Source organism: Drosophila ficusphila, unplaced genomic scaffold (assembly GCF_018152265.1).
Source record: "Drosophila ficusphila isolate 14025-0441.05 unplaced genomic scaffold, ASM1815226v1 contig_414, whole genome shotgun sequence".
NCBI classification, from domain to species: domain Eukaryota; kingdom Metazoa; phylum Arthropoda; class Insecta; order Diptera; family Drosophilidae; genus Drosophila; species Drosophila ficusphila.
Genome location: NW_025064328.1, coordinates 11,469,341 through 11,483,389, shown reverse-complemented (window position 1 = coordinate 11,483,389; position 14,049 = coordinate 11,469,341). Strand labels below are relative to the sequence as shown.

The window sequence follows — 14,049 nt, the reverse complement described above, 5'->3', positions numbered from 1 at the left end:
TATTTAGAGCTTAAAACAAAAATGATAATCTTTTAGGAATGCTAAAAATTGGTGCTGATTAAGTAATTTTTGATTTAATAACTTTCTTCTTTAAATTTGTACATGTATTTCGTATAATTATATTTTATATGGGTTAAAAACATTAATTTAGTTTTAAACTGTATTAAATGATTTTTTTTTTTTAAATTAAAATGATAAGAGAAACGTTATAAAAAGTTCAAATATTGTTATCGATAACTTCAGAATACCCCTATGCTTCCAGTTATTAAAGTACAAACAGAACCAAAGTTTTCCACCAGCTTATCAATTTAGGCGCAGGTCTGGTCACACTTGTGAAATTAAGCAATAACTTTGCGAACAGAACAAAATATGCAATAGTTTATTGAAGCAAATCAATAAAAGTCCCTCCGAAATGCTGTTGACACTTCGAGTGCAGGGACCTCGGCAATGGGTAAAGTCAACCCGATTCCTGGCCAGCAGCGCTGCCCCGGAGAAGTCGCCATCCGCCCATTCGCAGCTGGAGGTCAATGGGAGCACGTACGCCACCGACGGATGGACGAATGTAACGCCCAAGATGCTCTCCTATCTGGGGGCCAACAAGCACCTGCAGAAGGATCACCCGCTGTCCATCATCCGCCAGCGCATCGTTAACTATTTCTACGGAGCGTATCGTAACCAGCGGGGAAATCCCCTGTTCTCCGTCTACGACAAACTTAATCCAGTGGTCACTGTGCAGCAGAATTTTGACAATCTACTGATACCCGCTGACCATGTGAGTCGCCAGAAATCGGACTGCTACTACATCAATCAGCAGCATCTGTTGCGCGCCCACACCACCGCCCATCAGGTGGAACTGATCTCGGGCGGACTGGACAACTTTCTGGTGGTGGGCGAGGTGTATCGGCGGGACGAGATCGACAGCACCCACTACCCGGTGTTCCATCAGGCAGACGCCGTGCGGTTAGTCACCAAGGACAAGCTATTCGAGCGCAATCCCGGACTGGAACTGTTCGAGGAGACGTGGTCCGGTTCGGTGGCCGATCCGAAGCTTATTCTGCCCTCCTCCAAGTTCATGGACCAGACCAAACAGCCCTGCCACACCCTGGAGGCCGTCAAGTTAATGGAGCACGAGATGAAGCACGTGCTGGTGGGTCTGACGAAGGATCTGTTCGGTCCGCGCATCAAGTACCGATGGGTGGACACCTATTTCCCCTTCACCCAGCCCTCGTGGGAGCTGGAGATCTACTTCAAAGACAACTGGCTGGAGGTGCTGGGGTGCGGCATCATGCGCCATGAGATTCTCCAAAGATCCGGCGTCCATCAGTCAATTGGCTATGCCTTCGGAGTCGGTCTGGAGCGTCTGGCGATGGTGCTGTTCGACATACCCGACATTCGGCTCTTCTGGTCGAATGACAGTGGCTTCCTATCGCAGTTCAGCGAAAAGGACCTGTACAGTCTGCCCAAGTACAAAGCCATCTCCCACTATCCGCAGTGCACGAACGACCTGTCCTTCTGGCTGCCTGAGGATGTGGAGGTGGATGCTGGCTTTTCGCCGAACGACTTCTACGATCTGGTCCGCTCTGTGGCCGGGGATATGGTTGAGCAGGTTGGACATCCGATTACTTGATCTTATCTAAGTTGTCCACTTATTCTTGTTCCAATTACAGATCAGCTTGGTGGACAAGTTCAAGCACCCGAAGACGGGAAAGTCGAGTGTCTGCTTCCGCATCGTCTACCGCCACATGGAGCGCACCCTCACCCAGGCGGAGGTCAACGAGGTGCACAAGCAGATCGCCAGTGCCAGTGTCGATAGTTTCAATGTGCAAATACGTTAGTCATAGTCTAGTTCTGTTTCAATTTAAACCAAAAAAAAAAAAGAAAAACACCAGTAAAGTTAGCCAAGAAAGCCAGGTATTTTATATGGTTTTAAAGCACTTGACATTTTGTTCCACCCACTCGTTGGCGCTGTTCAAAAGTTTGGGATTGTCAATGAACTCCTTCTGTGGCTGACTTGCTGTCTTGGCCCCGCTGCGCACGAAGCCCGCCTCTCCTTTGTTAAGGACTCCCACGGCGGCCATTTGGTGCATGTTTACAGACTTGTTTTCGCGAAAGCTTTTGATGCTCAGGTGATCGAGTAGCTTACCGAGATCCTCCTGCTTTACGGGGCTCTCCAGGAAGCCAGCTATGCTGTGAATGGTGCCGGGAAGATCAACCAGCATGTCCTCGTAGCGCAGGAAGAGCACATTGGGTAGATGGGCATGCTCGCGAGCCTCCTTCACATGACTATAATACGGCAACCAGGGATCTGCAAGAAGGGATTGATAAGGATACTAATCACTAAAGAAATGCTTATTTACTTAATCCTTGCTGGAAATAGCGCCAATAACGCTCGAAATCTCCCACATAACCCTGGGTTCTAAAGAGTCTGTTCAAATGGTAGTAGGAAACAGCCACATCCTTGGGATCACGAACCACATAGATCACCTAAAAAGACGATTTCCTTACTATATATTAGGATTTCTAATAACGATGTTGTTTTAAAAATAAGTTGTATAGTTAAGATAAAACAACGCACTTTGCATTTGTTTTCCATAACACTTGGCGGCAGCAGAGAAAAAGGAAAATGGGTTTTAATAAATCGCCGCTCCGAGCGCGGAAGTTCACTCAAAGTCTCGTAGCCCGGTCGGGAAATCTGCTCAATAAACTCCAGGGCTTCAGCCGAATCTTTGTTCTCCTCCTGCAACTCCTCCTTCACCTTGGGATGCACAAAAAGAGGGAATCTGAAGGAAATACAAGAGATCTTAGTACATAAGATTGAATCACAGGACATAGACTTACTCCAAGAATGGAAAACGCTCGGTGAGCGGTCGTCGCTGCGCCTGCTGGAAATCCAGCCCGTTGGCCACTAGCCAAATGAGCTCCTGCGTCCAAGTGGTCCCCGATCTGGGCACCGTGACTATCCAAATGTCATCCGATCGAGCCTCGAAATTGTAATACTTCTCGGCCTCCTCCTTGTACTTGTGCGGAAAGAAGTATCCCTCCGGTCCGACTTGAACGAAGCCAGTCCGCTCACCTGAACGGAAACGGAATGAAATATCATCCGGAAATTGGATACTTTACTCATTAGATATACCATGGAAATAGTCCAATAGCTCCGCACTGGTGGACTCCTCCACATCGCGAATTTCGTGGGGAAACTTGATGGGCGTATTTTCCATTGCTCGCGCGACCAGTTGTCAGCACTGACTGAGGAACAGAGCGTTGAGAAAGCGTCTTGACCTCACTTTCGGGCCTTTAGAGAAAGTGCCAGCTGCTGGCCTGGATAGTTAAAGCACTACGCTGCGCTGCTGCTTGGCTAAGCGCAATTTAAATACACTTGTTGCTTCAGTTTTATGTACTTGCTGGAGAATCACGCTGACTCTGAGTTTTTCGAAAAGGTGTGTCCCATGTGGCTTAATTAGCCAAGACAGATTTTATTGGGGCATCAAAGGTTTGTTTATTATCATCGTGGCCAAAAGGTTAATGGACGCGTCTTTAAAATAAGATACTAGTGAATTCTTTAGCGGGAGAAGCTATGCTGTGTGAATATTATCTAAGAGTAATTAACATTCATAAGCATTTATTTTGCAAACTGTTAAGATTTTGGTATCTCTTATCATCTACTTACGATGCGTTTATAACTTGACAAGTGTTTTGGCGATGTCATAAGAAGAATAAATATCTCAGACCTCTCAGTATGGTTTAACCACACAGAAAAATTTTAATGAATGATCGTTTACAAGAATATTATTTGTATAAATATCCATTTCTTTTTTGTACAATATAAAAACGTTATTCTTAAACTTTCAGTAATGAAATGAAAATTGGATAAAATATTACTTTAAATTTTAAAAAAATATATAATAATTGAGAATATTAATACATATTGAAGTTTGGAAAAAATACAATGTTTTATTTTATTTTTAATTTCGATAAATACAAGTATAGTAATGCCAAATTATAAATATGAAAAACTTAAAGCTGTACTTTACTTCTGTTTCTAATAAATGCACTACGAATGTGGACAAAAGTTAATTTAGTTATATTAGCTAATTCCCAAAAAAATGTAAATAATTTTAAAACGCCTTTACTAGTACAAAACGACACTGATAATTTGAGACATATGTTAATTCCTACGCGATTTGGTCAGTTTCTTATTTAATCGTTCAGGTCAACGTTGTCAAAGAGACTCATCAGCTCCTGCTCCTTCCGCTTGATGCGATCCTGAATGGTGGTCACAGACTCGGCCTTGGGAACCGAGGATTGCACGCGGCTGAAGAAGTCGTCCATGGACTTGAAGACGTTCTGATACTGGTTGTCGTAGACGGCATACTGGATCGATGGCGGCTTCTTGGGGATCCGCTTGGTCACGGCATTCCGGAAGGAGAACTCCTTCAGCTCGTCCAGGTGCAGCTCCTCCTGTTGCTCGTAGGCAGCAAATCGGCGTGTCGACTGCCGCTCCACCTTTGCCCTGAGCTCACGTCGCTCCCGATCGATTTGCTCCACCAGGTGAGACGAGGGACGCATAGTCTTGGTATCGCCGAGGATAAGGGTGTGGTCACGGATCTCCGACTCGTTGGTCTGGATGCCCGCCTCCAGCAGCTCATGGGGCTTGGACTCCGCCTCCTCCACCGGGACACTAAGATCCTCCAAGGGAGCGACTTCTTCGACCACTGGAAGCTTGCCTTTGCGGAGATTCGAGCTGAAGCCTCCGCCAGCCGGACGACTTGGCCAAAGTCGTGCTCGTGCCGCCTGCTTGGCCTCTTGGCTCATCACCCGCTGCTTCGCTGGCCTCTTGACCTCCGGTTCGCGGTTCTTCGGTGCAGGAACTTGCGGCTTGACCTTCTCCAGATTCGCCAGTTGGAACTGCTGTTTGGCCGTCTGCTTATTGGTGCTGGCCCTCAAGGACGAGGCTATGGTGGGTTGCACCAGGCGAGCTGGAGGATTGTACTTGGCCAGGCGACGACCTGGCTGCTTCCAAGCCGCATCGGTTCCTCCATCGCCCGCTCCGCCGTGAACAGTCTTGCGTGTTCCCGCCGTTTGCGTCGATAGAGGCGCCGCTAACTTGGAACGCACCGTGATCCCGGAGGTTCGGTTACCTCCTCCTCCTCCTCCTCCACCGGTCCTGCCAGATGAGTTCATTATCTCAAAGAGATATTGGTACTTCACGAGTCAGAATCTTAAATTTAAATTTTACTAAGCTTGAGCAGTTTTAATTTGCTATTTGAACTGGTTCAAAGCGATAACGAAAAATGTGTGTGGAAAATAATTGTTGTCTAACCCGTGACACAATAATAATGTATCATTGGCTTACTGGGATCTTAATAAAGTCGAAACTGATTGCTTAAAGACATACTATATTGCATTATTAAATAAAAGATTACGAAAGAACAGTTCTTAAAGTATTACTTATTGGTTAGTCATTAGTTATCAGCATTAAATTGATCAAATTATACATAAAATTTATCAAATTATACGACAATCCATTGAAAGTACTGTGAGGATCACAAAAAACATCACTTTTTGGATTACAACGGGTCTACAGAAGAATTTAACGGTATTATTGTATACTTAGTTAATAAAGACAGTTATCTTTAAAACCAAAAATAAAATTAGGGGCGTTACCAATATTAATAAATACTTTAAAACAAGTTACCAGGAACTACAAATCTCTTTTTATCTTCGACAACGGTAATCTCAACAAGTATATAAAAACAAATCAACAACACATATGTTTGAATATTTATTTATATCAAATGTTTACAAGTTTAATTAACCGGGAAATATATAGTCATTTTATCTTTATTTATTTATTTGTCTGATAAACCGGGGAATACATAGTCATTTTTTCTGCATTTATCTGATCTCTTTACATGGACATTTGAGCACTGAATCAGATCGAAAAGCAGTTTATACAAAACGCTTTTATTATTAAGTCATTATAGTCTTACATATCTATGGAAAAATTACAGAACTATATTGTGCGGGATGTTAATATCTGTCGGTCAAGTATAAAGTTAAATACCGATTCTCGCACTCTGTAAATTAAAATACGGATTAAAACACCCAAAGTCAAACCTAAAGACTGAATCGCGGCCAATATTTTCGATTTGTGCTACGGAATTTGCCTTCCTTGGCATAAATCGAAAATCTGGGGCAATTTCAACCGAAAAGTGTTCACTTTGAGAGCTCCATGTCTTTTGCAAATATCAACTATATTCGCAAACTATATGCGAACCAGTGGAAAAGCAGGAAAAAAGTTTGGGGCCACCATTCTCTTTGGCCTGATCTTCTATTGGTCGCAAATCAGGTGCGAATCTATTTGGTAGTTGTTTTTGCTACTTGGCACATGGATGATCGCAGATCGCACAAATGCCAATAGCAAAGTCAAAAAGGGAACCGCACAATTGCATGTTAATCCAAGCAACCGCTCAATTCCCATATATTTTTGGTAGTCTCCGAAGAGGCTACAATTATGAAATGATGCATGTGGACTTCTTCTGCCTCGGCGGAGGCGTTGGAGGAGATGGCGGTGGCGACCACCCGAAGTTGTTCCAGCTCCCGTGGGGCTCGTGAAATGGTGGCGCACGTCGCTGCTCGTTGAAGGGCGGCTGGCGCTGATACTCCGGCTGCACAGGGGGACGCATATTCTCGAACCTTAGGTGTCCACTGGGAATGTGTTGATAGGCCGAAGACCTGGTGGTGGTGGATTTCGGTGGTGACAGCGGTGGAGCGCTGGGCTCGGGCAACTCAATGCCCCACGGTACGCCGTTGGTGAAGCGTTGCTCGCGACGATACGATGGAATGGGCTGAGGTTCCGAGGCCTTGGGTATTGGAGGTCTGTAAGACGGAGCCATCTGGGCTTCTGGAGATCGTGAAGCTGACGCTTGAACTGCTCCCAATGATGATTTTGGAGTCGGCTGTGTCCTAAGAACTGGGGTCGCTGATCCACCAGCATTTTCCTTGCCCTTCAGTTTCAAATCATTTAGCTGGGACGTTACCAAACGAACAGCATCCGAATCGTGGTCCACATAGCGTGGCACCTTGGGCAAATCGTCGAATAACTGCTCCACCTCCGATTTGTGGGCCTTAATCTCAATGCCCACCTTGAGCAGCTCATCCTTGCTGTAGCACATTTTAACTGCCTGAGCTGGGTTTTTAGCATTGGGAGCTAGGTGGCGAAAAGAAATTCGGTTAGAAATTAGAAATTACTTTAGGCGTTTATGGCCGGAGAAACAAGTAACCGGGAAATTTTAAAATTTATGGAGAAGTGGTGCCAATTTATTATGTGTTAAGAGCAGTCATCGATAGATAATTTTTTGAACACCACATGTTTCTCTGGCAACATACTAATTCATATAAGTATATACTTCGCTTTAGGGGATGACCCAAGCCGGGTGCAGGCTGCTCCACAGCAGCTTTTCCTCGGGCATTGCTCTGTCCGTTTTGCTTATTCGGATTGACATCGTCGCAATAGTACGGAGATCCGACCAACGTCTTACGGTCCCGACACATATCTATTATCCGGCGGAAGTCGTTGTTCTGGCTCAGCGTTTTCGGATTTCCAATGAGAATAAGCAGTGACATCGGACGCGAAAGCAGAACGTTCAATCGCTAAGGGAAGAAACAATGTTAGCTCAATATTTCCCACACTTTTCCTCCTCATAACTCGAGTTATATTCTCAGCACACTTACGCGTTCGTTGTTCAAGAAGCCCAGCTTTGGAGTAAAGGATCGAACAAAGGACACGATGATCACCTGCTTCTCCTTTCCCTGAAAAGTCTCAACGGATCCGCAATCGATCTGCGACCAGTTGCGCATGTTCAGCTGTTCTTGGATGCGTTGGTACTGGTTCTTATACGGCGATATGATGCCAATGTCCGTCTGCAGCACCGGATCACCATTGAGCCCGAAGTACATAAGGTCCTTGACGTAGTCCATAACCGCGTCAATCTCCTTATTGTTGCACAGACTGCAAAATACAACAAAATGTATTTACGATCTGTATTTAATTTAAAACAAAATATTTGAATAGAAAAAGCTTTTACCAGGTTCTAGAACCGGTTGGGAATTATAAATAATATACATAATACGGCAAAATATATATAGCTATCGTTAAAGCAATTGAACAAACATTTAGAAACTATTGCAATGCCAATTTGTATACATTGTTCGCCTCTTCGTTTTACTTCTAATACCTACTTGGCTATCCTTTTGGCTAAGCACTCACCTAACAGAGCCTTTGGAGTTCATTACAGAGCCGAATACCGAGTGGAACATAATGGGAAAATCAGCATTGGGCATGTGAAACCAGTCTCTAAAGCGACTAACACTTTCTGAAATGGAAAACGCATATGATGATGATTCTAGGGATACGTAAGGCAACACTCACCCCTGGGCGCCTGAGCCAAAAGTTTCCCGCTATAGTACAGATCACTATACAAGGAAACGATCTCCGGATGGGAGCGATAGTTACGGAGGAGGCGCGTCTGCACAGACTTATTGTAGCTTCCATCCACTTCCACCTTGTAGCACTTCCTCGTAAGAAGTCGTTCGAAAAGCGACAAACCCAGACCCCATTCGTTGGCCCTTTGAGACTGCAGCACCGGTCCCAGTTGCTTGTGATCCCCGGAAAGGATCAGATTCGTCGTGGGCGAAATGGTGCAGGTGATGCCCATCAAGGCTTCCGCTTCGGTGGAGGCAGCCGCTTCGTCCACAAAAACATGCGAGAAGATATTCCCCTTGGCGAACCCACCAGTCGACAATTTTCCGGCCAAGCTGAGGGTGCAGATTACAATGCGGTATTCATGCACCGCCTGAACGGCCGGATAAAAGTGCAGAGCGTACATATTGCTGTACTCCAAGAGCAGATCATCGATATTGTCGATACGCCGATCGCAGCTGGCGGCAAAGATGCGGGTAAGTGGCCGTGGCTGACTGTCCGGAGCTTTGGCGATTGCCCGGAGCAGCCGGAGAGCCACCTCGTCGCAGGCTGTATTCGAGCCAGCCAGCACGAGGATATGGGTTTCCGGTCGACGTACGTATAACTGATAGATGGCCTCGCAAATGGTGGAAGTTTTGCCCGTTCCCGGTGGTCCGAACACGATATACGGAGCAGGTAAAGTCTTGCTAAGTGCTATCTGCTGCACCGCCTGCAACTGCTCCGGATTGCTCGCTATACGCCGGTTGTTCAACTGTAAGCTGCTATAGGCAATCGACTGGGGAGGAACTTCGCCTGGGAAGAGGATCCTCTGCACATCGCTGGCTCTTGTGAGGGAGAGCTGCTGAAGTGCGCGGTATTGATAGCGCATGACTGCTCGCACGGGACGAAATATTAATGTGAAGGTCGTGTTGTCCGGCAACTGGCGTTCGCAAGTGATGTTCACTCGCTGCGTGGAAACACCGAGAACCCGAGCAAAGTAGACACGCGGTTGCTTGTCCAGCGATCCAAATTGCTCGTCTATACCGCGAGCCCACTGCACAATCGAATCGAAATCCTTGAGAGCCAATTCCAGCACTCGGTGGTTGTTCTCCAATTGCTGACGTACACCCGATTCTGGGTTGCCTTTTTCGTTGATGATCAAGACGTCATCGCCTGGCGACAGGACATCCTCCCCACTCATTTTGTTTGCGCCCAAGGAAAGCTTCACCGAGAGCTCCCGGCCAAACTGATGCAGCTCCACTTTGGACTGCTTTAGGCCCAAATAATGCTGCAGCCTTTCGATGTCCTCCACCTGGAGCAGAGTGCGCAGAGTGCCCCCGATGTTCTCCTGGGTGATCTCCTTGCCCAATTCGCAGTAGTTGCGATAGTGCTTGTCAAAGTCCGCCAGCCGCACCTGGGCATCCTCGTGCTTCAGGGCTGTAACCACCTGGGTGGGTGGATTGGCCGGTGGAAGTCCCTGGCTCTTGAAGGTCTCCTTGTTGGACAGACGATATGGATTGATGTTAAAGCTGGCCTTGGGTAGCGCCTCCGTACGCATAAAATGGTGTTGCTCCACGTATCTTTGGCCCTGGCTGGTGAACCCGATCACGATGGGCTGCTCCCGGAGAATCATGAAGACGTGCGAGTCCACAAAGAATACCAGTTCCCCGCTCTCCGGCACCTTCAACGGCATACGGGCATTGTTCACGTAGTAAAACTGCCGCGACTGCACTATGATGAACTTGTCCACCACCATATCCTTGCAATTGGTCTTCAGGGTGAATCCAAAGTAGTGGCTTTCCAAGCAGGTCTGATAAGAGAGGGTCAGCATCGGCGAGACACTGTTGAGAAGGCAATAAAAAATAAATAAAATTAAATATTCAATTTAAAAAAATACATTTTTATCCTACAAATGTATATGTAAAATGTATCTAGAGATTTTCTGCAAACCAAAATTGGGGAACTTTTCCCCTCTTAAGCTCTTTACACCTATAAAATTCTACTTAATTAGATGATATCTTATTAACTATAGAAACTTACAACTTGAGCATCTTTGTAAGCGACATAAAGTCGGACTCATCTCCATGGAACTCCACATGGTCCTCGTACTTCTCAATCGTGTCAAAGTTCACCTGGCAGATATAGCAGCCCAAGGAATTAAGCTCAAAGTCCTTTCCCGGTTCCTGCGCCTGGGTTTTTTGGTATTTCAGAAGCGTAGCCGTTGCCTTCATATCGAGTTTATATTCTGCAAACAAAAGTTGAAGGAAGGAAGTTGCGAAAATTGCTAAATTCTTGGATGGACTACCTTCGGTTATGGGTTTATTGCCTTCCACAGGAGCTTCAATAACAATGGTCTTGACCGCGGATTGCACAAGGCGAAGCTGTTCGTCGAACAAATTAAACTTCTCCTTCCGAAAGTCCATCAAGGAGAAGCTCCTAATGCGGTAATTATTGTTTCCCCGCGGCGTGTTGACCAAAAAGTTGGTCCTATGCAGCAGAGATCCAATCTATTGCGTTTGAAGACAAAAACGAAACGTTGCATTCAATATCAATATTTATTGTTTACATGAAAGCCCAGCTGACTTATTTATAATTCCCATTGCAGTCCGACTTTTGTGTTATCTGATCGGTCAATCCGCAATCTGCAATGGCGTAACTCAAGAATAGATTATAGCCATTGTTTTTGTTAAAGAAAAAAAAAGACGGGGGAATCACATGATTCAGTTTTCAGAATTTAGCTTTAGTGTTTTTCTATTATGTTATCCGGTTAGCATAATAAAAAACACATATTTTTCTAATCCGACATACATATGTTGAATAAATGGAAATCATGTATAAAAACCTTGAAACCATTTTTTTAATTCAAAATGTGTACATTGTAGCGTTTATAGAACATAAGTTATAAAGGCATAAACATGAGTTTTTTTAATTTGAAAAACTATATTAATGACAAATTTGTATCAAATTTTAAGGGTTTTTGAAAGTGTTGTTTGTTTGTATTTGAAGCCTGTGAGTTGAGTGAACGCAAACATCCACTTAAGTACAGATGCGTGCTATAACATATTACATTTCTTAACGAGTTTTCGGTTGTCCCCCTGCTCTAGTTTCAAGTAATAAAATCAGGTTTATTTTTCAACTTAGTCGATCTTCACATTAGGGGTTGGGTTTCAGAACAATAACCACTTATGATTAAAATAGATGTTTGTAGGATTTGTTTGTTACAATTACATTTGAGCTGTTGTAATTCAATTACATTGCCTTGATTCGCATTATCTATAACATGTTTAAACTATTTTTCCACGTAAACTAAAACAGTTATATAGCGAACCGGAAAACCGGTAGATAATTACTAGTATAAAGGGCTCCAAATAAACCTGATATACAATAAGTTTTAGCTCCCACCTGTGAGTCCCCGAAACTTGTGTTAATCCCCCATTGAACTGGCATGCAATTAAAAGTAAAATGATGAAATAAAGTCTAATCGCAATATTTATTTATCGGTAAACTTTCACGTTAATACCGGGTAATAATAATAGCGACATCTTTACGGTTATTAGAAGATTGTTATTAGAAGGGAATTATCCCCGGATTTGGCCATCTGAAAGATAAACCCGCTGGGGTAAACCCACATCTGGATGACTCATGTGCTTGAAAGAATTCAAAAACGTCTAGCCAGCAAATCATTTGGACACACCGGCGATCGGATGTGTCTGTGTTTGTGAGAATTGTTGATAATACGAAGCGAATGTTTGACGCTGTCGCGGAACAAAGGAAAATATTGCAAAAAAAAAAACTCTTATCTCGGGAAGCGTAGAAAATCGTTTTGGTTGTAAATATTCTAGATCTTTACCTCCCTCTGAATAATATTGGAAAGCTTGCATTTTCTTTAAGAAATATTGTAAGGGAACTTTTTTATACTGTTAAGATAAAATTGTAATGTAAATAACATACAATAAATTATGTACGCCGAATATTTTCTTTTTTTTTTTTTACAAAAAGTTCATTATTAAGAGTTTTTTATTTTCATATATTTTGCTTAAATATCTTTAAAGTTCTGACTAATTTATTATTATTCAATTAAATTTAGCAATACTCTTTCAGAAGTGTATATTATCAAAACGGAACTGTATTTATAATTTACTATACGACATAACTTTTTTAAAAGTGATATTTTTTAACAAGCTATTTTGTTATTAAATCAACATTTCATAAAAAATTCGTAGAAAAATTCAACATGCCGCGATTCTCGGGACAAAAGAAATAAAAAAGTGATAGCTCACTATCATATTCGGTACTCACATTCCAGGCTCCGTTAATGGATAGCTTCAGGCGGAGCTCAGTGCAGTTGGGCTGGGCCCCCAAATGGGCGTCGAACAGCTGCCGCATCTTGGACTTCTCCACGTACCACTCCGTTTGGGCACTGATCACCTGGCGTTCGGCCAAGTCCAACAGAAATGATCCGATGAACTCGCGCTCTGTTGCCGGATTAGTCGGTCGATGTGAAAGGAGGGAATTGGTCATTTAAAAAAAGGGTTTAAATCTCAAGGTTTAAAGCTCACCCCACGGCACCGGCGGCTTCCCAAGCATTCCATTGGCGTATGTGCCAGGAGCCTTGATTCCGTTTTTTAAAGGAGGCGTTCCCGTTGGGGTCAACATATTTGGCGGAGTGCAGCTACCATCGGTTTTATTGTTATTGTTGTTTTTTGCGGCGGCTGCCTTCTTTTTCTGACTTTTAGTTTTAGTCATTTTGTCTAAATGTTCGTTTTCTAAATATTTTTTTTTTTTGTTGTCTTTTTTTCAATACACTCACTCACACAAGGGAAAGATCGATATTTGTATGGTTAAACGTTTTTGGTTTTCTGAAGTACGATCGCAATAAAAAGTTAGTTATTCAACGCAAACACAAAGCTTAACCAGAGAAGCACACAGACGTATACATATACTATATAGAATAGTCGCGCAGCTGATCGAAGTGCACCGCGCTACGTTTAGTAAATGAATAAGGCGAACGATGCAGCGGCGTCTTTTTATATACGTGCAAGGGCGCGCGTCGGGGGAGGAACAAAAAAGTATTTCAAAATTTAAAAAAAAATTATTAAATAAACTATAAAAAAGCAATCTGTGCGATAATTAATCAAATTGCCGTTTTAAATTATTTAAAAGCGAAAATAAAAGTAACCAAAAAGCAATTTTAACCCTATGCCTGCGACACTGTGTGTGTTTGCTTGTGTTTGTGTACGGCAGAAAAGCTTTTCGCAATAACGGGGATCAGTTCATTAGAAATGGAATAAAATTCTTTTTTTTTTTAGAGATGTGACTTAATAAACGGAAAAGAACATTCTCTGCCGCTATACTTACATATAACTGCAAATTTTGTTTATTTGATTTTTTGTTAATATGATTCCTTTTAATTAGGTCTGACCTTTGAAATGTTTTCTCTTCCTCAAGTGTGAGCGTGTGTATTTATGTATTGGAATTTTAGCGGGTAACACAAATCTAACTAAAATGAATTCATGACGAAAATACTTTGACGAGAAATTCGTGGAAAGTCCCGAGTTCGAATTCAGGTTTCTTGTCTGATCGTCGTT

The 14,049-nt window shown here is 43.4% G+C and overlaps 4 protein-coding genes across 7 annotated transcripts; 1 reads left to right on the top strand and 3 right to left on the bottom strand.

Annotated features, from left to right (window-relative positions):
• Positions 1 to 293: 293 nt before the first annotated feature.
• LOC108096712 (probable phenylalanine--tRNA ligase, mitochondrial) lies at positions 294 to 1,914 on the top strand. Its single transcript, XM_017198547.2, has 2 exons — positions 294 to 1,606; positions 1,668 to 1,914. Exons 1-2 carry the CDS (start codon positions 413 to 415, stop codon positions 1,833 to 1,835), a joined length of 1,362 nt encoding a protein of 453 aa, XP_017054036.1. The 5' UTR covers positions 294 to 412; the 3' UTR covers positions 1,836 to 1,914.
• Positions 1,895 to 3,259, bottom strand: LOC108096713 (luciferin sulfotransferase). The gene is made up of 5 exons (XM_017198548.1): positions 3,134 to 3,259; positions 2,839 to 3,073; positions 2,576 to 2,780; positions 2,358 to 2,484; positions 1,895 to 2,305 (listed from the first exon to the last, which is right to left on the bottom strand). Exons 1-5 carry the CDS (start codon positions 3,216 to 3,218, stop codon positions 1,917 to 1,919), a joined length of 1,041 nt encoding a protein of 346 aa, XP_017054037.1. The 5' UTR covers positions 3,219 to 3,259; the 3' UTR covers positions 1,895 to 1,916.
• Positions 3,260 to 4,110: 851 nt separating this feature from the next.
• On the bottom strand, positions 4,111 to 5,319 carry LOC108096975. Its single transcript, XM_017198953.2, has one exon. The coding sequence runs from the start codon at positions 5,179 to 5,181 to the stop codon at positions 4,198 to 4,200; it is 984 nt and encodes a 327-aa protein (XP_017054442.1). The 5' UTR covers positions 5,182 to 5,319; the 3' UTR covers positions 4,111 to 4,197.
• A 450-nt stretch (positions 5,320 to 5,769) lies between these two features.
• On the bottom strand, positions 5,770 to 13,992 carry LOC108096803. Of its 4 annotated transcripts, none has more exons than XM_017198688.2 (10): positions 13,884 to 13,992; positions 13,021 to 13,320; positions 12,761 to 12,936; positions 10,767 to 10,968; positions 10,502 to 10,706; positions 8,432 to 10,302; positions 8,270 to 8,375; positions 7,735 to 8,011; positions 7,410 to 7,653; positions 5,770 to 7,210 (listed from the first exon to the last, which is right to left on the bottom strand). In XM_017198688.2, exons 2-10 carry the CDS (start codon positions 13,205 to 13,207, stop codon positions 6,513 to 6,515), a joined length of 3,966 nt encoding a protein of 1,321 aa, XP_017054177.1. In that variant the 5' UTR covers positions 13,208 to 13,320; positions 13,884 to 13,992; the 3' UTR covers positions 5,770 to 6,512. The 4 variants fall into 4 exon arrangements, with proteins under 4 accessions (XP_017054177.1, XP_017054176.1, XP_017054178.1 ...); XM_017198687.2 differs by having other exon boundaries at positions 13,820 to 13,988; XM_017198689.2 differs by having other exon boundaries at positions 13,021 to 13,270; positions 13,820 to 13,988.
• Between the last annotated feature and the right edge of the window lie 57 nt (positions 13,993 to 14,049).

Excerpts from the sequence above, each read along its gene's own strand:
- LOC108096712 (XM_017198547.2), top strand. The coding sequence starts at position 413 with ATGCTGTTGACACTTCGAGTGCAGGGACCTCGGCAATGGGTAAAGTCA. Across the intron at positions 1,607-1,667 it reads CCGGGGATATGGTTGAGCAG|ATCAGCTTGGTGGACAAGTT; the intron begins GTTGGACATCCG and ends TTCCAATTACAG.
- LOC108096975 (XM_017198953.2), bottom strand. The coding sequence starts at position 5,181 with ATGAACTCATCTGGCAGGACCGGTGGAGGAGGAGGAGGAGGAGGTAAC.
- LOC108096803 (XM_017198688.2), bottom strand. The coding sequence starts at position 13,207 with ATGACTAAAACTAAAAGTCAGAAAAAGAAGGCAGCCGCCGCAAAAAAC. Across the intron at positions 10,303-10,501 it reads CTTACAAAGATGCTCAAGTT|TGTCTCGCCGATGCTGACCC; the intron begins GTAAGTTTCTAT and ends CCTTCTCAACAG. Across the intron at positions 7,654-7,734 it reads GCTTCTTGAACAACGAACGC|CGATTGAACGTTCTGCTTTC; the intron begins GTAAGTGTGCTG and ends TTCTTCCCTTAG.
- LOC108096713 (XM_017198548.1), bottom strand. The coding sequence starts at position 3,218 with ATGGAAAATACGCCCATCAAGTTTCCCCACGAAATTCGCGATGTGGAG. Across the intron at positions 3,074-3,133 it reads GCTATTGGACTATTTCCATG|GTGAGCGGACTGGCTTCGTT; the intron begins GTATATCTAATG and ends GTTTCCGTTCAG. Across the intron at positions 2,306-2,357 it reads CTATTTCCAGCAAGGATTAA|ATCCCTGGTTGCCGTATTAT; the intron begins GTAAATAAGCAT and ends CCCTTCTTGCAG.